This window comes from Brienomyrus brachyistius, chromosome 16 (genome assembly GCF_023856365.1).
Source record: "Brienomyrus brachyistius isolate T26 chromosome 16, BBRACH_0.4, whole genome shotgun sequence".
Taxonomy (NCBI): Eukaryota; Metazoa; Chordata; class Actinopteri; order Osteoglossiformes; family Mormyridae; genus Brienomyrus; species Brienomyrus brachyistius.
In genome coordinates, this window is record NC_064548.1 from 8598953 (window position 1) to 8623688 (window position 24736).

The 24736-nt window shown below is 44.1% G+C and overlaps 1 protein-coding gene across 1 annotated transcript; it reads right to left on the minus strand.

Moving 5' to 3' along the window:
- Positions 1 to 387: 387 nt before the first annotated feature.
- On the minus strand, positions 388 to 23737 carry sh3bp4 (SH3-domain binding protein 4). Its single transcript, XM_048978190.1, has 5 exons — positions 23605 to 23737; positions 10712 to 10904; positions 8191 to 10559; positions 2196 to 2384; positions 388 to 1830 (listed from the first exon to the last, which is right to left on the minus strand). The coding sequence occupies exons 2-5, from the start codon at positions 10830 to 10832 to the stop codon at positions 1606 to 1608; spliced, it is 2904 nt and encodes a 967-aa protein (XP_048834147.1). The 5' UTR covers positions 10833 to 10904; positions 23605 to 23737; the 3' UTR covers positions 388 to 1605.
- Between the last annotated feature and the right edge of the window lie 999 nt (positions 23738 to 24736).

Below are 24736 nucleotides of genomic sequence, written 5' to 3' on the forward strand. Positions count from 1 at the left end.
TAGGCCTAGTGTGTTGAGAGAGAAAACGACTGCATCCTCGGAGAACAGGACCCCTTAAAAAAATATATGGGCAGAAATGTATGTCATAATTCAAATAATCTGCATTTCAACAAACAGCAGTTCTTGTACTAAAGTATTAGCTTTCTGGTGTGTTACACTGATAGCAGTGCCCTAAAGTAACTTAACTTACATAAACTCACTCCATTCCTAAGACCCCAATGCAAACGTCCCTGTACACAGGCGGACGTGCTGCAAAGAGGCACGCCTTCTTGTCGGCTAAAACCAGCTTCGTTCATGTAGGAGATACGAGTCGCTCCCCCCACATCTGACAATGAGGAAACCGGTCGATAGAGCCAAGGTATGACGAAAAACTACTCTGCGACCCTGTTTAACAAAGCACAATTGTATTATAAACATAAATACACATAAACACACAAACAAAATGGCATGATTTCATTAAATGCCTATATAAATACCTTCATGTCTTTTGGAGAGTTAGAATATCATGTGCAGCCTGTGTAGCGTTTAGCCCAAGTGACTTCTAGTGGGTTACAGAAAAAGGGCCACTTTAATCAATCCATACGAAAGACAAAACAATGAAACATTTTTTTCTGACAGTATTCAATGGTAAAACAACAACAATAGGGACATTAACTATGCACATGCAACCTTACGTTTGCTGGGGACGAAAAATCTTAAACAAAAACAAATCGGAACTAAACTAAGGTGTTTCAAAACAACCCAGAACATATTACCTACATATTCCTCCAAAAAGCAGTCAGAAACAAAATTAGTATTAAACATTTATGCATTCACCTTAAACAAACATTCACTCCAGATATTTACATATGTATGTCTCAACAGTTTGATGCACACAAAAAGTTATACAATATTTTTGTCCATTGACCATTCATACAGCCTCCGTAGTGAAAAACAAAATCAACCGAAAAGCCTTTTACGATGCAAAGAGTGATTTTACATTGGTTGAAATTATATTTTTTAGATGATGATACAAAGTATATTAGATGCATTTATAAAACCCAGGTTGAAGTAGTTTAAAATACAAAAACCTGAATAAGTCTAGGGATGTTTCCATAAAGGCTGCTGTAGGAAAACGGGGAAGTTCAGTGTCAGTATGCAGAAGAGAAATGGCTGTTTAGCCAGAAATCATCCTATTCCGTTTTGTGACCGAACATGAACCTGACCTTTATGGGTAATTATTCGGCCATTTAAAGTAATTAAATATACAGCATGACAAAAATTCAGAACACTATCAAATTATTGTATTGTCACGAAAAACAACTAATGACTAAAAGCACATCAGACTATATGAAAGAATTAGATTTTTTTTTTATTACAATTATTCGACAATGAATGTAGAAAATTCATCAAGTGGTACTAAAATTGCGCATGTGCATTTGCGAGTAAAAAATATATTTATTCTCAATATCGACGATAATAGGAACGATAATACTTTTGGGAAATAAATAAACACACGTGACTGTTTTGGCTGGAATGGCTGACCATCGACAAATATAGGCTACAGCCAAACCTCACGGTCTCTCCCAAAGTCAAATCCTGGGGTGAGGGGAGGTTAAGGTGAGGCTAGATGGCAAAATCGTCCTGCGCGGCGGGGCTGAACGCGGAGCTCCGCAGGGCATCCAGGCAGTTGACGAGGATGAGTGTGCCAGTCAGGTGCTTCCAGCGCTTGGTGATGGGGTTCTTCATCTTATCCAGGCCCACCTGCAGCTCCTGGATCACGTCCCTATAGCTGTCCCCGATTTGTGCCGCCCACGTCAGCAGGAAATCATAGGCAGGCTTCCACATGGACTACGGTAGACAAGAAATAGAGTTACATATGACCGAAGATGTAACCTTTAACGAAAGCAATTTTCAGATACGCCAGAATTCATGCATGATATTAACAGTACTAGAAATGTAGCAATGATGTGGCACAGGGGACTGCACCATCTTGATATCTGTGGACTGTTTTACGCTACAACTAATCAAATTTTGGGGAGGGGTCACACCAGTGACCACCTGCTGTGGCCTGCCGGGGTTGGGCACCCCTAATTTAGTGACATGGTCAGAAAATTAAGGCCATGACATCACATGGAGGAATTAACCACTCATGCAGGTAGTCGGGTTCTGAGGGTGTCCCATAATGCTTCAGGGCACTTAAGGGTTCCGCCCACCTCGTTGTCCACCACTCCATTCTTGTCCCGATGGGGGGCCTCGTAGGCATCCATCTGCTGCTTGGATACCTTGGCCAGCTTCTCGGCCAGCTCCCTCCAGCGGGCGGACACCTCCACGGCTGTGGTCAGCAGCACAAAGTCCATTATGAGTCGGGCCACCAGCCCTTGGCAATCCATCTTCAGCAGGGCCTGGGGAAAGGGGGGCCGTGCGATCAGATAGGACATCTTAGATAGAGATTTTAGAACAACGCCTGACAGTGCAGATATAAAAATCATGAATCTCAACCTAGAAATCGGAACATGGACCACTGGAGGTTGTCGAGTGTAAAAAGCTGCAGCCTCGCAAACCTGACCAAATGAGCAGCTCTGGAATCACCCGTAACGTCTCCCTCCCGGCTTTATTTGACGGACTCATTCCACTCTGAATTTAATTTGCCAAAAATGGGGTGCAGGCCAGCAAGTTGCTAAGCACATTATCAGGATGCATGAAAGAATCCTTAGATTCTTTGGGTACAATTAGTTTGGTCTAAAGTGGGGGAATAAAATATTCCACTAATCTGAGGAAGATATACAAAAAACCGGCCAAGAATGTCCACTCACAAAGGCAGCCTTGCAGACTAACAAGGACACCCCCCTGGGTCCGGCCTGCATTCTCTTGCCCTACTGTTCTGCACTCACTCCAAAAGTACAATGGCAGTAACAGTCGTTTGCCCCGTGCCACACGCAAACACAGGCACACACTCACTCTTTACTGCGGTATATGGCTCAGAGTGCACCCCCCCAAAACAAACAAACAAACAAAAACTGCAAAACACATGAAAGTTGTTACATTGTTAGATCTGGCACTTTCTAGATACACCAAGTCTTTAACTGCCATATTTGGAGAAGCATGGCCCGTATGGATACTTTGCTCTATTTTCCTACAAAAATTGAGAGAGGCACACACATAGAGGCATTTGGGAGCATGGCGACAGCATGCAGGGGGTGTCACGGCTCATACACCCTCCTACTTTTACGGAAATTCCTAACGAAGCCGAGGCCTGATCTAAAAAATGTTCCCCTTCAGGCTGCAGTTCCTCCCAAAAAACAAAGGGCGTAAGGCAAAGTGAAATTATATACAGGGGTGAGTCAAGAGAGACACGTCAGTCTAAAACGAACACAGTGCAGTTTGCACCCACATGAGGGGCAGCTGATTTGGAGTTGAAACCACGCAATACCTAGACTCTGCAGAGCGCTAGACACCACCTAAAATGATGCAAGCGGCATTTCTAGAACCTGTGACCTCCTCATCAACCCGTACTCAGTTTCTGTACGTTCCAGGAACCGACCCCGGTTGTGGAGACCCTTGACCCTGAATCACCCAACACCACATTTCCACAAGGCCTTTAAAAGAGCTGAACTGGTGAAACTAGTTTTAGTTCCAACCATGTCAAAATGCAGACCTCCTTAGCCTGGCATGTATAGCTCTCCAAAAGGATGGATTTGTATTCAAACTGCAACTCGCATTTCACAGTTAACAATAAAGAGGAAACATCTGTAGAAATGCGATTCTGGTGTTAGCCTTCATCATACACAATACCATGAGTATCAGCTACACTGTAGGTAATTGTCATTGTGGTCACCAGGAAAAAGTGATGCATGATTCACAGCAGCATGTTGTGCATTTTTGCAGATATGTGAACACTTTGCCAAAAATATAGGCTGATAATCGAAGGGAAGAGAAAAATATTATGAAGACATCTCTTTTTAAAGACAATCTTAAAATAGTAATAATCTTGAAGTTTTTTTTTTTTTTTTAAAGTTGAAGAATCACTTTCAACTCATTTCTGTATAGTGCCTTTCATAACACCGTTGCCCAAGGCACTTAACAAGAGTGTGTGGCAATACATCATTTATACAAAATGATGTATGAAACATGGAAAAAGGGAAGAGATAAAGAAAGAAGGTTTCATTACAGTCAAGAGTTGTGAACCCGCTGCAAATGAGGTCAGTGTGTGTGACAGAGAGGACCGTGGTACACAGGCACTCTTGTGTTCTCTCGTGGTTCTGTAGTTGTAGTTCTGAAGTGGAAATGACCCATTCCAGAGCAAACATCTGTGCAAGCGTCTCTTTGTGCGCGTCCCTTTGAATGTGTGCATGTCTGTTTTAAATGATGCATCGGGGCACTCGTTAATACTCATGAAGCGGTTAAAAAAAAAAAAAAAAAGAAATCTAGCCGCGAGGCCGTTCATCTGGAGAGGCCTGCAGGTTCACCTGCCACCGCTGGCCCGGGCGAATCTGCATGTACAGTGACTGGAAAAATAAAATGGACATGTAGCCCTTCACACAGCAAGTTAAACAGGAAGGTGTGAGCAACGACACACAACACCGAATCATAACAAGAGACAACATACTACGTTAAGGACTATAAATCCAAAGACATAAGCCATTCCATTAAAATTCAAAATTTAATTACAATTGGTTACTATTTCAATTTAAACAGGGGTGTATTAATGCATAGGCTGTCCTAGGCTATAGCCCAGAGCCCCAGCAAACGACAGGGCCCCACCCTGCCTCAGGGAAAATGGGGCGGCCAATTAAAATGAGAATACCTGAAAGTTCAAGCTGATGCAAGTATAGGGCCGCTAGATAAATTAATCTGTCCCTGAATATGAAAGTGTGTTGGTAATGATCTTTCATGTACATGCATTCAGATTTAGATTTTTTGGCAACAGTAACTCAGAAATGATAGAAATATATAAAAAAAAGAGGGTTTAATGTCCCAAAAGTGTTTAATACGCTGCATTTAACTAAGATTCTTCGGTTTTCTTTTCCCCTCCTCTGACTTTCTGCTGAGAATGGTTGACGTGTAACACTTGCTTTTCCTCCAGACGGAGCCTGTGATGTAACATACATAGCTCAGTAATGAACACAGCTCTTTGTAAAAACAGCCCCTGACAAGAGTCTCCCTGAAGACACCTACACACCCAGGTTTGGTCCACATTTTACTTGAGGGAGCACAAATAATGTAGTATTATGTAATTACTTATGTATTAACCACAAACTAATTCTTTACATACAGATCAGTTACATACTGATCTCATGTTTTCTCTCAAGCAGTTACTATATTTGTTACTATATCTTAATTCTGTAAATCTTTGTGAAATACTAAAGAACTACAAACAGAACAAGTAATGTATAACATATACCAGTCTCATGTTTGTTCATCATTAATGAACCATGACGTGTCTTATCACCAGTAGCAACTATATTTGTTCATGATTTGTACTTCAGTGGTAACTTACTGACTAGTAAGCATTTGTGTTCCCTCAAGTAAAGAGCCACTGGATTCCCTTCGTAGAGCAGAGTGGAAAGTCTGCTTGACTTCACATGCTTGTTTACATCCCTTAAACCCTGAACCTCCTCAAGCTTATCCATGCTCACTCCTGAAAAATAAACATGCCACACACTGGCTTTATGGAAAAGTCTGAGACTCATGTTGTGCCGTGAATGTAATTGTTTAAATATGCAAAATCGACTCTGTAGTTATATAACATGATAAATTATATGATAATGTAATTTCTGGAGCTATTAAAATATGCAGGAATACTGCAAAGAAATGTCTTTTGTACCATTGTTTATGGAATTGCTGGTACAGATTAATGGCAACATTTGGCAAACATTTTAATAATATATATTTGAAAAAAAATCTGTTTTGCCCCAAGATAAACGTCTGCAACAAACACAATGGATGTTGTCTGATGCCATTTCTCTTTTAAAAAGGCTCTGCTCCAAAGCCAGCTAACTGCGTCGTACAGAGTGTGACTAGATCGTCATTCATTTCTTGCAGCAAGTCAAGGCATCAGCTCAGCCATCAAAGGACTGAAGAGGAAAGTGCAAATGCACTGCAAGAAACAGTGGGGAAGGAGAGGTGACTGCAGTTTTGATCTACAGGCAGGTTTTCATCCCTGATACACTCTGTTCGGGCTGAAACTCAATCTCTTTCCTGAAGATCAACTTAAATCATTCTACTGCTGAACACCGAGGACAGGAGGAACAAGAACAAAGAACCGTTGTCCTGAAGAACCATACAGAATCCCAGCAGTGTTTCTACAGATCCATCTCAACTCCTGATCTAAGAGAGCTGTGCTGTTGTTACTGGAGCAATCAGAGAGATGCCCTCACTCTGCCTGACCTCCTATTTATCTTAACATGAGACGGTTGGTCGGGAGTGACCGTGACTCAGCATGAACTAGCTTTAGACTCCTCTAATGAATTACAACTCCTCAGGCACTAGGCAGAAATATTACAAACTTCCATCCTTCTCTCAGTAAGACACGAAGGCCCGCTGGTAAGGGAACACGTCTAGTGGACTTTGTAGTTTTGTGTTTGGGCGCTGCACGTATGGCTGTCCTCCAGAGAGCAAGCTTAACGGTGAACGCTGAAAGCCGTCCATGGTACTGCCGCTGGCGGTTAAAAATTAATGCCGCGCGTAGTTTAAATGTCACGCCGCTTCCACAGAGAGGGAAAAATCTCAGTGCCTTTTGTAATTTGGTAAATATTTACTCCTGACAAGACTGGAAGGCAGGATGAGGCTAGGGGGTCGGTGCGCGCTATCGCGTAATCACCGAAACAGGATGTGGCATGAAAGGCGTTTAGGTATCTTTCGGTGGCGAGGTTCCGTCATTGAGACAAACGCCTCTATAGTGAGACCGATTTGTTAGGCTTCTGGCGGTGCGATGCGGTTCATCAAGCTGGAAATGCATGCAGTGCGCGTCTACACCGTCTCCTCCACCCCACTGCTAAATACTCAAAAGGCCGGCTTTCAGCCTGGAGCTGGGGAAATGGAACGCCAAACAGACAGCCGGGGAATCACAGAGGCATAAAACCAGAGCAAAAACACATAATAAAAATCACTGCTTCTTAACTACTTAATGAAGACTACACAGATATCACCATAAGAGAACCCTAACATCAAGCATCATTTATTAAGAAACTACTATGGTTCTCCTGTGGGGGGGGGGGGAAGTTTAGCAAGCTAGCATCTCTACCAACACAAAGTCGACACTAAAGCTATTATTCAGCCCTATCCTGCACTTACATTCCCTTCTAAATAATACAGTAACAGTCCAAAAGCTTTGTGTGTCGCCACAGTTCTACGTTCTTGTCCTAACGGGCTGTACATGAACGTTTAAGTGCACACAAGTGCTTGCACAATGCTCCCGAACTCCCTTAGATGCAGGCTAATGATATTCAGGTTACACAGAGATGGCCTCTCCGTGGAGACTACACTCGCGGAAACGCTTTCTTTTGTACCACTACAAACAATTGAAAGGAACGTAGCACAGTCACAATACCAGGACAAAGACTGTTGACTAAGACTGACAAGCAATACCAGAGAGATATGCAAACTTCAGGTTCATGCGATACTCTTATCTTGCATTTATATTCTATGAATGTTAATGGAAACCATGTTCTATAATCACTGTCAAGACTCTCCCTCCTTTAGCGAGATGCGAGTTGATGGCATAGGTCAGATACTATTGAAGACAAATGGGCTCAGTGGACTAGTGCGTGGATTTATGACTGCAACCGACGGCAAAGTGTCAGTGAATATCTGAAACGCTTTATGAGGCACATCGTGACGTCATGCTGACGACAGAAACCAGAAGCTCATCGTGGTTGAGTGTAATTTCATCATCAGTTTCGCCCCTTTCCTGCACCGAAGAGTGAAAGCCAGCAGAAACAAAAGGCTTTAGAGAAGAACTTTATATAAATATGAGATCTGAAGGATAAAAGTAACGAGTCCTTCAAAGGATCATCCAGTCAAAATCTTTCCCCTACACTCTATAATCCCAAAGACGATGTATTCACTCCCTGACTTTCAGCTAAATTAGGATCCGGGACCACAGTTTCCCTCTGTGCTACTGTAATGAGAAAGTAGTTTCGGTTACAGAGCACTGAGCCATGAATTCCTGCCAGCGAAGTGATGACAGATGCATGCATTGACACTCACGGCCATGAGCTCCTTCTGAAACGACTTCTTCTCCTTGCTTTCCATGTTATTGCAGTCCTCCTTGAGCTTCTCCAGCACAGAAGCCACCCTTTCTGGCTCACTGTCCAGCTCTGCCCGACAGAAGTAGGTCAAAGGCAGGTTGTTGTAGCCCAGGGCATCTGCGAACGCTCTCCAGTTTCCAATGTTCTCCATCAATACGGTCCTCACAGAGGCATAGATGTAGGTGAGAAATTTGCAGGGTTTCAGAATTTGGTCTAGTAACATGGTGGTGGTAAGGTCAGGCCCACAGAAATAAATGGGCTTGACTTTCCCTATGATCAGGAGGTTTTTTGCATGAACAAGCCCAGTTTTGCCCTGGTAGTATCCAATGTACCACTCCTTAGTCCACAGTTGTCCTTTAAGTTTAATTTTCTCCTCACTCAGTAGTGCAATAATATCCCCCTTTTTGTATTCCAAAAGGTACTGGTTTTTGTTTTGCCTTATCACCGTTTTAAGCAACTTTCCAAATTTTAAGTTTGTAACGCAACGTTCCTGAAAAACGGGATATTTCGTGGTAATGGCCAGAGGTGACAGAATGATCTTGCCCACTTCCTTCTTCTTCAGGAACCTTCTTTGACCTGTGGAGCGCACCCCTGTTTTGGGTGGGGGCTGCGGCGTTTGCACACAAAATTGGGCCAGGATGCAGTCCTGGTCGTCTTTGACCTGAACACGCAGAGTGAAGTCAGATATGTCGTCCATGTTCCGTGAGGAGATCAGGTACATGAGTCGACTCACTTTGGCCAGCTTGAGTTGGAAACCCCGCACGGCGCACGCCTGCTCCTGACCCTTGACCTCATAGTTGGCCATGTTGGAATAGACACCGAGCTGTAAATCCTGAGGCCTCGCCAGAATGAACTGGTGCTTCCCCCACAGCTGGAGGGCTACAGGAGGGGCAGCATTAGCCTGCTTCCCCACTTCATTTACCCACAATGTTTTTGGGGCGCACTCATGTCCGAAAATGGCCACGACAGTTTTGAAAGATGGATGGATGTGCTTAGGACCATAGACACCCAAGGTTAACTTTTTGATCATATGATCCCAGACTGTTGAGTTCTGAGAGATCTGCTGTGCCTGTACCACCACAGCCACGTACATACAGGGCTCTAAATTGTCAAGTTGGACTTGGACCATGTCTCCATACATGTAGGTCCGGGGGATGGGGGAGTAGGGGCCCTCCTTACAGTCGCTTCGAACACATAGCACCTTGGCCGTCTGTTCACTCTCCTTCTTTACCATGACAGACACCTTCATTTCCAGGGTTATGAAAGTCCTTGTCTCCATATTGCTCAGTTTTATTTCCACCACTGGGCTTACAGTGGAGCACTTATCGCTGTTGAGTTCCAGTGGGGGATCCAGCAACGCTTTTAAGGATATCTGCTGTGTGTCCCCTGATATTACATGTCCCTCTGGGATATGGACACTGATGCATGTGTCAGGCAGCTGGATGGCCCCACCAGAACTGTCCAGTTTGCACACGATATTGGTTTCCACTGGCTGTGTCTGGCCCCAGCCAGGATTTTGGCCAAGGGAGTCTAGATCATGGCAGGATCGTGCTAGCTTCCTGTGGTTTAACCATGCAGCCCTGAAGTCCTCCCGGCACTGAAACTGCTCAGGACATGGAGGTTTGAGACCACTGAAGAAACTAGTAGAGGGGGTTTGACCACTGGACTGGGCCTGTAGGATGGAGAGCTCGGACAGACTGTATGATCGCTTGCTCCTGAAGAATGGATTGTCCCTGTTAATTGACTGTGCAAAATCCAAGCTTGGACTCGTAGGAGTCATGTCAAAGAAGCTGCTGCTAAACGCATTAGCTGTGGCAGCTGTAGTAGCAGAAGAGTTGGGTGGAGAAGGTGTGGGTGTATCAAAGAATAAAAGGTCCACACTATTGTTCCTTTCATTGCTGTTCTGATCCAATGGGCCCGTTGGACCCCTAGGGAGGAATGGGTTTGTCGAGGAACGAGTGATGAAAGGGTTGCCATTATAATGCAGAGAAGGTTTTAGGATCACCCCGGTCCATTCCCCAAGGAGGTCCATCTCCTTGGCACCCTCATCGGAGCCATCCCCAAGATTGTCGAACATCCCACTGTCACTAAAAGAGGAGTTTCTGTAGTTTATTGGCTGGACGTAGGCAGCTGGGATATAACCCATCTCTGTGTTGTTGTGAGCATACCACCATTCTCCCCCCGACGTGTCCAGCACGAAGAGGTGGTCACCCTTGGAGAACTTCAAAGTGCTGAAGCTAGAAGGGCAGTAATCCTTAATGGCAACGACTTCCCGTGCAGTCCCTAAGGAAGCAGACGTATCCAGTCTCAAGGCACTGGGAGAAGGCACTGTTGAGAAAGCAGCCAGAAACGCAATAAGTGTCAATGCTAATGTTAAAGCAGAGGTTTCAAGTAAAATATTCAAAGCAGGGAGACTGATATTAGCAAAGGGACCCTAAACCCTAATACCACAAGGGGATGCTATGTTCAGATGCACAGACCTTTGACATCAATGAGGCTGGCCTCAGACACTCCGTCACTGAGGTCGATGAGCGTCCCCTCGGACTTGCAGCGAGGGAGGACATTGTTGCTGCTTGTTGCTCGGATACGATGGGCTGCCATTGTCGGTTTCTCACCCCAGTCAAGTTAATCCATCAAGGATGAAAATCGGTCATTGGTGGGCCTCCATTCGGCCTGCATGAACAGAAAGAGAGGCAAATCCCGATTAGCCATGCCTGACAATCTCATTAGAGAACCTGGACGCAGTCCTGTATGGGAGCTCCTTGTGATCTGCTTGCAAAATCAATTAGGACAAAAACACTTACACTGATTAAAACCACAGATGGGGGGCTAACACATATCCATATCAGAAGCCTGGGTGTTCCTAAGGGGTGTTTATAAATGCTTCTAAAATGTTTCTTATGTTTATAAATTGAAAAACAACAAGACCATGACATCCCAGCACAGGCAAACTGTTAATTCAAACAAGATTAATTATTGCCGTTGTGTGAAACTTTCAATGTTTATTGTTCGTCTATCGTAATAATATTTGACCATCTATGTTAACATGAGGGGGAAAATGGAATATATAAGAGTTGGCCCTGGATTCATATTTATTCATTATTCTTTCCCCCAGAATTACTGAATTAACTGTCACTGTGGTTGGGTGCTCCAGGCCATTAAAATTATGGGTTTGATCCCTATTCTATGGTTATGTGTATGATGTTGACTCCCATATTGACCCCCATATTGACCCCCATATTCTGTGAATCAGTGCCTAAACCTCCCCATGGTGCATCACTGCGACTGTGGGAGTGAAACTCCCTCCAAGGTGCCTCCCGCATCGCGCCAGGTGCTTCCTACAACAGATCCTGAACTCATTCCATTCCTGTTTTTTAGATAAGTGGAGGTAGCGTGGAAAATATGCTAGTGAGCAGGGTCGCGGCTTATAAGAAACCTCTACATTCTTCATGCATTTCCAAGCACGAGACAAACAAAGAAAAATCACTGGGCTCCTACTTTTGACAACTTCACGAAAAAAAATACACAGAGCTCATTTTTCACTGCACTCTCTCCGCGATCTCTGGCCTCGAGCTGCATTACCCTGCTATGATTAATAATAAATGAACAAAGAGCACTGCACATCATTCATACTGCTAATGAGATGCCAGAGAAAATCCAGACTGAATTGAGATTCATTCCTGATTTTAAAGATTGAAAGATTTGAGAGATGCTTTAAAAGCAAGTAAAATAAACAAATGGTTTAATATCTCGGAATTTTGAATCTTAATATAATAATCAAATTCTGGCATTACTTTACATCTATTAACCCTCCCTCACCTCCCCATTGTAATATGTGCTGAACACAATATAACAGGTTTTCCGATAACATCCCTAAAACCTTTAATCATGGAGCTGAGAGTGAAATCGAAATTGAGTTTATATTCAATCCATCTGGAGCAGTCTCCCCCATAGCAGCAACAGCGGGTCTTACACAAGACAGACATCAAAGGCATATCTAATGTGAAGGGGCGTGGGGGGTGGGGGGCGGGTAAAGGCGATAAACCGCAAATAAAAACATACCGAATGATACATTCCAAGTCATGCACACAGTAAAAGGCAAGTCAAAGCTCGACAGGGAAAAGAGATTTAGCAAGGACAGGGTAGATGACAAACCTGGGAAATGGTTTTAGCTGTGGAGGTGGTGAACGTTCTGAAAAAGCCCACTGCTGTTATGGTCGTTTGCTGCCTCTTACGCAGCTAGACAGACTTTCGGTGGTGGGCCAATAGCTGACTATTACTGTGGCAAATTGCCGGAAAAAAATAATAAACCTCCGACTTCAACCAGTAGGGGCGTTACAGATGCTTCCAGAAAATGTCTTGGACATCAAACCGTTTTAAAATCTCTGAAGGCTTTCAGTTCTGGGAAGGTAACACCTTCCCAACTCCGAGTAGGTAAATGAACTGACTGAGAATGGACATCCTGTATGCAGACCAGACTGCACCAATAACCTCCCGCTGGTAGGTTGCGTTCCCACCTCTGCCACCATAACTGGCACATCTGCTAACTTGCTGTACAGCTGCTGTTTAACAGGCAACCAAAATCTGTAAAAGGACAAGATCACAGCATTGCACCCAAAAGCGTCTTTAAAGCAAAGTGCAGATGCTCCCTCACAGCCTCAAAGCAAACCGTCCAATAGCCTCTCGTTAAAGGATTTGCAAATGCCGTTCCTGTGTCAGCACGGGATACGCACACATCTGGCATGGTGCAGTATCCACATAACAATCTGTTGCCAGGAACATGAAGTGGGTCACCGTAACGCAAACGTCCGCTTTGCGAGAAGCCAGCGCAGCTACGGTCAAATTTCACAGCACTATCAGCTCATAATTTCCCATTTTTTTTAGCTTGAGGATTTTTATCCATAGCAACACACAACTGACGGAGTAGGGTCAGTCGGTCTCTGAAGAAACGGAGATTAATGGCCTTGCTCAAGGGCGCAGTGGGGAAGGCACTCAGCCGACCACGGGATTTGAATCGGCAACCTTTCGATCATGGGTCTTAACCTGTTGATCCTCACGCTCCCCCCAGCTTCCCTTAATTTCCCCAAAGCAAATGAAACTGTATATTGCAGCGGGGCTCCCAGAACCTCACAGGTAGACATACTGAGACGTGCCTTGCATGTAGCATGCGTCTCCCCTGCAGTGTAACGTGCCATGGGCTGGCTGGTCCTTTCGGGGGCCCCTAAACTGACTTCGGCGGGGCCCCGCAAAAAGATTTAAACATCATAATAGCTAGCAAGTAAAAATTAGAAGATGTTAGCTAGCAGGTGCTGCTTCAGCATCTCCTAAATGAAGACCGCTTACTATTTAGTGCAGTAACAGTTTGTGGGCAAACTAGGCTCCTCGTGTCTCTAATGGGCGAACACTGTCGTCTGCTTTCTTCTATATGGTTCAGCAGTCAGGAGCCACTATGATGGATGAGGGAACAGCCCTGCCAAACACTATTTGCTGGTACATCAGACACAACACAGATTCTCTCTCTGTAAAGGTCACCATCTCCACACAACCTATTCCAGTGTACAGTCTCTACCACCAGAGATAAATGGGATTTCACAATGAAGGCACTCCGGCATTAACCCATGAAGGGATGCAAGCCAGCATCTTTGGCTTGGGGCAGGTTCTGGCTGGAGGCTTATTTTCTCATTTCTTGCAGGTCACGTGAATATTACTGGATATTTGATATTTCTGCACCACTGAGCTGGCAAACCACAATTATAGACTCTCAGTGGGGAAAAAAAAAGATAACGGTTACTGCAGTCTATAGTGGACATAGGGTGGTGTTTATCTCAGTAGGTAGAGACCTGCCTGGATGGTCATGGGTATGAATCCCAAGTTTGGCAAAGTTATCGTATCACCTTGGGGCCCTTTGAACGAAGCACGTGCTAGGGGTGGGGGGTGGTTCCAAAGCAGCTGCCCGTCTTGTCCAAACTAATTAAGGTGAACTTGTGCGTGAGGTTTAAAGACACTGAGTGTCCCCTTTCCAACCTTTGAGCACCTGCCCCTCGAGATTACATAAAAAAAAAAAAAAAAAAAAAAAAAAACACAAAATACACTGCAGTCCCCCAACCACACACAAACACAAACACACACACACACACACACACACACACACATAACACCAGCACATCAAACCTTACCTATGTGTGCCTTTGTGTCTGTGGGCGATTTCAATATTCCATCCATGCTGTGGGGAAGGGATTAGCATGAACTCAAAGCCTTTCAACAAATTAAAAACGCTGCATCAACTGAAACTCGGCAACAAAACAATGCCGTAATTAACTGGGGTCACACCATTCCCAATTCCCCCACTGGATTGGCTCTACATTGTGTGCGGAACTGCTACATTCCACTTTGCAAATTAACAAGCACAAACTGAAATCCAGCTACTCTGTATTCATAAAAAAAAATAATAAAAAATACAGAAACCCTGCAGTGAGAGAAGGTGTTCACCAGTGTGCATTAGTTGTTATGCTCTGCATGCACTGTTACTGGAATTTCATGTATAGTCAAACTACAGAATAATACGGCAAAACTATGGCATGTTCTGGTCGTAAAGCTCAGCAACCACCATGAAGTCAAACACTTTTTTCACAACTAGATTGCAGAAACGTGCCCTACGCCTGGGAGTGTATAGGAACCTTCCTCGGAGTGTGTGTCTGTTCCCATCTATTATTGCACTTCTGTTTGTTTTGGCTGTGCTTCTAGCTAAGAATGACTCAGGATCCTTACCTCATTTCCTCACTGGCTGAAAACCTAAACTGGAGAAGCAGGCAGCGGGGTAGAGCAGGCCAGGCTCTGACAAAACGTAACCCAAGCCCAGTGGCCCATGTTAACTTGACAATTACAGTACAGTAAACCACAGGGGCCCCGGAGGACAGATGAATGCAGGGAAATACTCACTGCAGCACACAATTCTGTGGGAAGCCTACGATGAGTGTACTGGTTACTCCCTTCTCATCACAGAAATATGACCTCGCGTCTCTGATGAGAACTGCATTAGCGTATCTTAACTGCTTCCATTTCTGATAACATACGTAGAAACATAGATCCTAATGTAACAATACTTGAATAAAAATTTTCTGTAGCTCTTTGTAGGGCACAGAGCCAAAACAGCGCTCGGACATGGTTCTTGATAATTCCTAAAGAATTGCGCTCTGAACACTCATCCAGTCAATGAAATAGCTGGCTAAATATAAAAATGATTTGGCCTCATTCCTTTGAGGAAGCCAAGATAAGCTAGAATGGTTATTTGAAATAGGAAGTGAAACAGACGATATCTTTGAAACTGTCATATCATAAACCAGTGTTTCTCCACCCAGTCAACGGGGACTCCCCGCAAATTTTCACATTTTTGTGTAAATGTGGACAGTCTGGCAGGGAGCTGGGAGCAAGCAAGGAAAAAACTGGACAGTCTAAGGGTCACCAAGGAACAGGCTGGGAAACTGTCATAGATCAACGGATAATAGCGCAACTGCAAATGGCCGTTTTGCATACATCACCCAAAGTGTGAGATAACCATCAATAATACCCAGAACTATTAAACGCTCAAGCCAGACAAAAACAGATCTAGGAGGACAGGAAATTGAGAACCGAAGGGTTCAAATAAAGCTGGAGCTGCCGTTTAGGCAGGAACCTTCTTGCTGAGTTTGGGGGACCTTGGGACCAGGGGCACTGAGACACCAGCAGATCATTCATGGCCAATGAGTTACAAAGTATAACAGCACTACACTATATCCATCTGAAAAGCATTCATGCCACTTATACCACAGAAATACAGACTAGCACTGGCTGCCATGAGAAAAAATGAGGAAACCGGGGAGCTTCAAATTTCAACTTGTGATGAAAACTCCTTAATCAATGCCAATGTACGGGTATATCGATACTATAAACTGAGCTGCAGTATAAATACCCCTTTGGGATCCATTCGGAGGTTACACTCTTAAACACATCACAAGTCTGCCTCATTTATCACTCTATAGCTGTGGGATCTTTTTCCCCTAGACTAAAACCTCATAAAAGCCCATTAGATGATTAAGACAGTGTTCCTGGGCCTATTTTAGTGGCTGGGGGAACAGGGTGGGGGATGTGTGGAAATCGCACATTTGCTGGGCCTCGAGCTGAGGTTGTCAAGCCAATGACCCCTGTCTTGTTTTGCTCCACCTATTATATAACATTATGCATATAAATGGACTGTATTGCCCTTAAAAATTAATAAATGTTATTCAGTTATTACGTCCATACAGTCGAATGCTAATGTATTTCATTGCTACCCTTCACTCTGACCTACAGTGTCTTGGACATATTTAAAAATCTGGTTATTATTTCACTTTTGCATAATTGCGGTCACATAATGTGGTGTTTTTGCATGTTTATCTGCCATAAATATTTCCTTCGTGCAGATAAAGTGACTATTAATCACAAATATTAAGATCAAAGACAAATCGTGCGTGTTTGCTTTCTACATTATTGAGCCCGATAAGCCAGGCGAGGTTTATAAAGCCTACAGCGTACGAGTCAGGGTCACAACCCAGAGGACACAGGAAACGCAGATGTGACCGTGACTCGTGAGCCGAGTGGCGCTATCCAGCACCGTCACGACCTCGGCTAATACAAAGCTGGTCATCAGATAAGCCCAGATCTTCTAATTACTCCATGTCTTCCGTCCTGGAAGCATGCCGTGGGTCTGGCCATTCAGGGATGATCCGAGGAGAAGGTTATAAGACTATAAAAAGCTCCCACATGCCTCACTGGTGCTGCACTGGGCTTCACGCAGGTCACCACAGAGGCAAACATTCACCTACTGACTCATTAAGCAGATCATTTGTGGTCAGTGGTACTGATCAGATTGTTCACTGAATATGATGCTACTGGCAGCTGCATCCTGGATCCTTGTGAAATTCCTGGAGAACTATTCAATTACATACACGAGTGCTCACGGCATCACTATCGGTTGGACATTACACAAAGAGCTCCTGTGCCAGCGAGCATAAATATTTTACATTACAGTCAGAGAAGGTGAACCTTCCCCTACAGCAGTAATTTAGTAACTATATAAAAATTACAAGTAAAATGACAAAATTGTCCTGTTCGGTGAAAATACTTCCAGATCCCCATAGAGAAATACTTTACCAAACATGCAAAACTGGTCTCTGCCTTCCGTCCATCTTCTGTCGCTTATCCAAAGTCACAGGGGCTGCAGTTTAAGCAGGAATGCCCAGCCCTCCCTCACACCAGCCACCTCCTGCATCTCATGATCACAGGTGGGGATAAGAACATAGATCAACTGCTAAACTGAAAGCTTTGCTGTTTGGATCAGCTCTCTCTTTACCATGACAGAACAGTACAGTGTCTGATTATTCTTGATGTTGCACCGGTTGTTGATCTCATCCTCCCTTCCTCCCTCACTCGTGAACAAGACCCCGAGATACTTAAACTCCTCCACTCACTCATCACTCACCAGGAGACTGCAATACACCCTTTTCCAGTTGAGAACCATAGCCTCACACTTGGAGGTGCTAATCCTCATCTCAGCCACCTCATACTGAGCTGCAAACCGCCGAAGTCGATGCTGCAGGTTACAGCCCGATGGAGCCAACAACGTGATCCTGTAGCCACCAGACAAAACCCCCTCTGCCCCTTGGCTACGCCTAAAATTCTGTCCATAAATGTTATGAATGGAATTGGTGACAAAGGGTTGCACTGGCAGTATCCAACACCAGGAACGAGTCTGACTTAGTGCTGGCAATGCAAACGAAACTCACTCCGTTCATACAGGGACCTGATGGCCCATAACAACAGACCCCGTACCCCATACTCCTGGAGAACCCCCCACAGGACCCCCTGAGAGACACGATCATATGCGTTTTCCAAGTTCACAAAACACATGCAGACTGGTTGGGCATACTCCCATGTATCCTTGTTGAAGAGCTGGTCCAGATTTCTGGTCCTCCTGAACTAGAGGTTTGACCAACAGATGAACCCTCTTTTCCAGTACCCTAATATAGACCTCCCCAGGGAGCCTGAGGAGTGTGATCCCCCTCAAATTAGAACATATCAAGAGCTTTCAGGAACTCAGGGTGGATCTCATCTACCCCCTGAGCCTTACTATCACACAGTGACCTCAGTCCTCAGGATAGGCAACTCCTCCAAGTCTTCCAGTTCTACTTCCTCCAAGGAAGACACATCAGTGGGATTCAGGAGATCCTTGAAATACTCTGTCCACCGCCTGACTATATTCCCATTTGAGATCAACAATTCTCCATCCCTGCTGTATACAACATGGGTAAAGCCTTGCTTCCTCTTCCTGAATCACCTGACGATTCACCACAATCTTTGAGACCAACTGAAAGTCCTTCTCCATGGTCTCACCAAACTCCTCCCACACCCGAGTTTTTGCTTCAGTAGCTGCCAAAGCCACTTTCCGCGTGGCCTGCTGGTACCTGTCGGCTGCTTCAGGTGTCCCACACGCTAACCAAGCTCCAAAGGTCTCCACCCTTTAGCCTGACAGCTCCCTTTATGGGTACGGGGGCTGCCACAACAACATTACGGCCACAGCTCCTCAATGCTACCTCAGCAGTGGAGTCCCGGAACATGGTCCATTCAGGGCCAATGTCCCTTGACTCTCTTGGGATGCAGGAATAGTTCTGCTGGAGGTGGGAGTTGAAGATCTCCCAGACAGAGGCCTCTGCCAGATGCTCTCAGCACAGACCCAAATGCATAATAAGGATAACAGGTCAATCCAGCATCTTCCCCCACCGTTGTCCAACTCAGCACCATGGTGATCAGTTGACAGCTCAGCTCCTCTCTTCACCCGAGTGTCCAAAACATGCGGATGCAGATCTGATGATACAATTTCAAAATCGATCAGTGCACTGTAGCCTAAGGTGCTCTGGTGCCAGGTACACTTATGAACACCCTAATGTTTGAACACGGTGCCCGTTCTGGACAAACTGTGGTTAGCACTGAAGTCCAATAACTGACCACTGCTCAGATTCCGATCGTGCAGGTCATTCCTCCCAAATCACACCCCTCCAGGTTTCACTGTGGTTACCCATGTGAGCGCTAAGGTCCCCAAGAACAACAATGGAATCTCCAGCAGGAGCACAGAACAAGGTCTCTAAGAAGGTCAGATACTCTGAGCTGGTGTTGGGTACACATGCAGACACCAGTTCATGCCTGTACCCCAACTCAACTGTATCGAGTTGGTATATCTGTGCCTCTCACAGCAGCTCATGCTCCTTTCTCACCAGAGAGTTTACATTCTATGTGCCTATGGTCAGATTCGGTCACCAACGATCAGTCTGCCGAGGCCCCTGCCTTCGACTGTCACCTAATCCACTCTGCACCCGACCCCCACGCCCCCCCCTGCAGGTGGTGTGCCCATGTAACCCTTTCGGGCTACCAATGGGTAGTGGCTCAGCCACCAGGCGCTTGCCTTCGAGCTCCCTACTCAGGCCTGTTTCCAGAGTGGGACCCTGGTCACCCCACTAACATGCTCGTCATGGGGGTCCCCCACCCTCATTAGAACTTGACTAATAGAATGACAGTAAACAGGCACTGGACAAATAGTACGTGTATTTCAAAAGCAGCAGTGCCAGCTAGGAGAGACAAAATATTTTTTCGCTAAAATTGACACCAAAACTATAACAGGGCAGTGAAATGGGAAATCCATACAAATAAATGACAGAAATCCATCGCACTTCTCTGCCCACCCCTCCAAAAAAAAGAAATGTATGGATCTTGAAAATACCCACTGACTATTCAGAAAAAGCACATGATTGTTTAAAATTTAAGGGAGTTCATTTTCCTTAATCCCTCACAAGACCTTCGCAGATAAGAAATGCTAAACTCTGCCTGGCTGGCACTCAGAAGCACTCTAATTACGCCTGCATGCTTTGCCGGGCGGCTTGATGAGGCTCTATGGAGAAAATGAGGCACTTTGTCATCACAGGCTTTCAAGTCAAGCGGCAGCTGATTGGACACACTGTAACCAATAAGCAGTGAGCGACCAATGAAACACTAAAAATGACCTATTTTTTTTTAACCTTTGATTCTTATCATTTCATCCCAGGAAAGGTTCATTCTCTTCCCCACTAAGTAAGGATTCATTTACATAAAAACAAAACTAGACAGGTAAGGCCACTCATTTATTAACCGCTGCCACTTTACCCTGACAACCCTGTTGTCCTACTTGCATGTTATCGTACATGTGTATGTATATTGAATTCGATTTATCCCTCTCGTTAATTCGTTGCCGTTTATTGTTCTTTATTGTTATATGTTGTTGAAGTCTGCAGGGAGGCATGCAAGCAAGTATATCATTGTACAAATGAAAATAAACACTTCTGAATCCCTGAATAATTTTATCCGAGGATGTGGAGTAGATTAAAGTGTAGGCTCTGGAATTCTAACCGCAAACAGCCATACGTCTAATTCCTTAAATGGCTGTGAATAATACACTATAATAGCCTCCCTGGTCTAATTTTTCCATGATAAAAATATCATGCTGGGTATTTGCCTGGGACAAAGTGAGAATAAAAGAATACCAGAAAGGCAGGCAGTGAAGTTATTTCTGTGCTAAGAGAAAGTGTGTGCGCTAAGTGGGCACTGCATATACTGCCGTCCGCGCACTGTCCACTGCATATATGCTGCCATTTACACACTACTTACCATGCACACTGTAAAATGCTATTTGCATACTGTCTCTGAATAGTATTTTATAGCCTTTTATCGACCCCCCCCCCCCCCGCCAAGTATCCCTGCCCAAACTTTATGTAAAATGTAATTTAACCTTTATCTACACTCTCTTGTTGTACAGTTACAGGATAAAGCTGGGTTTTCATGTCACTTTAAATTGTACCAGTGCAACCGTGAATCTTATTTCTGAACTCATTTGTACAAATGAGGGAGGGGGACATGATAAGGTCCAGCCTAAAACCTTATCCATAGTGGTTTTGCTCCAGTATGATCTAGGATTGGTACCCAGTAACAGTGGAGACATATGGACAGCATATGGAGCACACCTCTGAGGGGGCCGTTTGGTCCGAGAGCTTGAATGCGCCCTTGAATTAACTCAACCCCCCTCTGTGAGCGCTTTTCAACATGGAAATATGTTCCTCTGCCCTCGGCTGACAGACAGGTGCATTGGTCAGCCAAGAGGCACACACTGAGCGGTATGTGGTAGAAGCCTTACAAAGCATGCTGAAATGCTGAGCACTGTGTGTGTGTGTGTGTGTCCGACAGAGAGTATACTGCCTCTGTGGGTAGTACTTACCACAGGCACAATAAATCTCTGTCTGATTATTTATGTTCTGTGTCTTATTTTTATTTATACATTAATACCACCAATACAATTTCTATGCTATATGCAGGAGTACCCAGCCAATAAAGTAAAATCCGATTCTGGGGAGGAAAAATAAATAAATAAATATCACACGACCAAAGCCACAATGGCCATTACCGCGGCCATATCTGTTACTGAGAGTGACTGGTAATACCCCGCAAACCAGTACATCCAAACCCATTCAAACCTAATACCTGGGGGCGTCCATGAAGACAACGAAACGGCGACTGTTATATTCGGATAAAACGGCACCACCAGCATGTCGGGGGGGGGATTACGTCGGGGGGTGCTCTGCTTTCCTAAACAGGCGTCTGTCTGCTTCTATAAGATCTATATTTATTACAAAAAGCAGGTTTCAATTCCAGCTGTCTCAGTGCAACCTGTGCAAAGATATTTATAATTTCCTGAAACATAAATTCTGTGGAATTTATGGGGGAAAGCCCTCAAAGTCTATGAGGCTCAAAAGAATGAATGAATGAATAAACTAAAGAATGAAGCTACCCGTCATCACAAACAGTGAGCGCACATAGAAAACCTTGCTGCGTGAAATTATATATACGGAAACAGAACAAAGCAGAACCTCACGGTTTGGCGGTATAAATAAAACATACATATTAGTGTATGAATAATTAAGCAAGAACTTGGGAATAGGAGGCGCTGTAGCAGTGCGTTAGGGATGGGGTTCCTGTGTTTTGGTCTAGATGTTGTTACCCTTAAGAGTGTTTCCATCTATTATGCAGTTGAGATGTCTACAAATTAGCCATTTAATTAAGCGCCCATAGAAAATCGTAAGCTCGTGCTTTCCAAAAAAGAAACACATTAATGGCTGTTTTTTGTTCAGTCTATTCTTTCTGATTAATATATTCAGACGACGTAAGCAGTTGTGGTAGCAAAACGTGGGAAAGCAAAGAAAACACAGTGAGGCCACACGTATGTCACACCATACTTAATCTGGCAAAGCTCCGGAATCATTACGCCGTTTAGTAATCGAAGTTCGTAATATTTTTAAAGAATACTGAGGGGGAGGAGCGAACGGGGTTGCATGAAGAATTAAGGATATGCATGCCAGGTGTTATGCGGCGAACAAAGTTACCCAACTAGGGAAGAAAAGTCCGCCTCAAACATAGCTCCATCATTCACATTGTACTCCATCATTTCCGTTTGGTTCACCTTGACTTAGGGAATGCTAGGCTTATGAATTATTATTGTAAAAGGAATTCATTTTTCTTTCGGGGCTTAAGTTTAACGACGCATCTATTTATTTAGCGCCATTCAGAAGGAACAACCCATCTGAGCTTCACCACATTGTTCGTTGGTATTTTAGAGACTTCTCGAGAGTATTTGATCGCATTCTGCTTCTACATTAAATCATCTCGGCTTTTAAGGCTTGAAGCCAGACCTTAAAAAGTATTTATTAAATAAATAATATTGCAATCAGGAGCTAAAGATTGAATTAATCGACCTTTTCTTTGGTGCAATGACAACATCTGACAGAGCAAAAGAGGCGTATTTTGATAAATTACCCGACGATTATTTACTTAGGAAAGACAGTAAACTAACATCATCGAAACACTACCGCCGCTTGGTACGAGATAACGCAGAAAACAACTGCTCAAACTCATATCAACAAGTAATCGTAAGTTAATAAACCCTGTCGAGTGCCACTGCTAAAAATTACAGATTAATAATAAGCGAAGCGTGAATAGCATATGCACGATTTTATCCCATTTGTTCCTTTATACGTGCAAAATCCCGCAGTGGCATTGAATACACCGCGGACTCGTGCGTTTAATTACATGGATTATTACTTTGTATCAGTTTCAGGATTACCAGCGACATTCGTGTGAAACCGAAGACGCCTTCAATTAAGTTACAGCATAACAAAACTGCCCAGCTCACGCCGATCAGGAGCTGGCGTTTCTCCAATAAAAAGGCAGCTACAAACAACCATGTAACGCTTGCGATCATTTGTGATAAAGTAGCATAATTTACCTGGTTAGATTCCTGTGTAGAAGTGCATACATCCAAAACAGGAGCGGTGTTGGCATCAGGTACGGCTGGCGTTACTCCTTTGTAGGACTTTGGGAAAGAAAGCGGCGGCTTTGGTGATCTCACTAGAGGGAGGGGAGGGATTCAGGGAGGCGGGGAGGGATTCAGGGAGGGAGGGAGGCTCCAGCCGCCGTCCGTGAGGTCATCCCGGCCAGTTTCGGGTTACATTTTTGACTTTTTGTTACTATTTTACACAGGAACACTAACTGATAATAAGCAAACAACTGTACATACACATATACACACGCTATATATATATATATATATATATATATATATATATATATATATATATATATATATATATATATACACATACACACACACACACACACGTTGTTTATAAATGATGCTGATGACTGCGCTGTAGGATTTCGCATGTAAGACCCAATACAGAATAACAATGGTGTTTATTCAGTCAAACAAAGCCGGATAAGTGGCTTTGCATACTTTACGCTGGCAGCTATCCAAGGTAGTTAAATGCCGGGAAATACGCGTTGATGACAATGTATTCCACATCCACCCTAACGATTCGTTTTAAATTGATTAATATAATTTAATTTACGCAATGTCACTATTTTGCTCCTTTGCTACTTGAACAACATTTTATGATGGATTCGATTTTGGCGGCGGCTTCTCTTAAGTTTCATTAAACTTGCAATGAAACCAGCCAGTGTATGCTATGATAGGGAGCGTGCTGAATATACAATTATTTTTGACAAAGACATATTATGACCCTGAATATTACCATTTCGCTGGTATAAGCAAAATACCAAAGTGTAATTTTATTAATTGCGTTTCTGGTAGGTAACTGACAAGTTGACGTTTCTTATTTCAGATCTGAATTGAGTTGAACTGGCATGTTTGCCTGGGTTGGTGTGGTTGGCCTGTGACTAGCTCTGCTTCCCTGAGTGCTGTAGTGATAAGCACTGCTGCAGTTGCAAAAGAATTCAGAGCCAGCTGCCGAGGAAGAGAAGAGAAGGTCTAGAGGTCACGGTGTTTGTGTATTAGCACAGACAAAAGTTACAAATTCCACACCAGGTGTGAGAAAAAATGAGCTGGTCTGCTCTTGGAC

Bases quoted from the DNA above. Each gene is read 5' to 3' on its own strand.
- sh3bp4 (XM_048978190.1), bottom strand. From the start codon at position 10,832: ATGGCAGCCCATCGTATCCGAGCAACAAGCAGCAACAATGTCCTCCCT. The intron at 2,385-8,190 runs GTGAGTGTCAAT...CCCTTTCCCCAG, and splicing joins TTCAGAAGGAGCTCATGGCC to GCCCTGCTGAAGATGGATTG. The intron at 1,831-2,195 runs GTGGGCGGAACC...TGTCTACCGTAG, and splicing joins ATGGAGTGGTGGACAACGAG to TCCATGTGGAAGCCTGCCTA.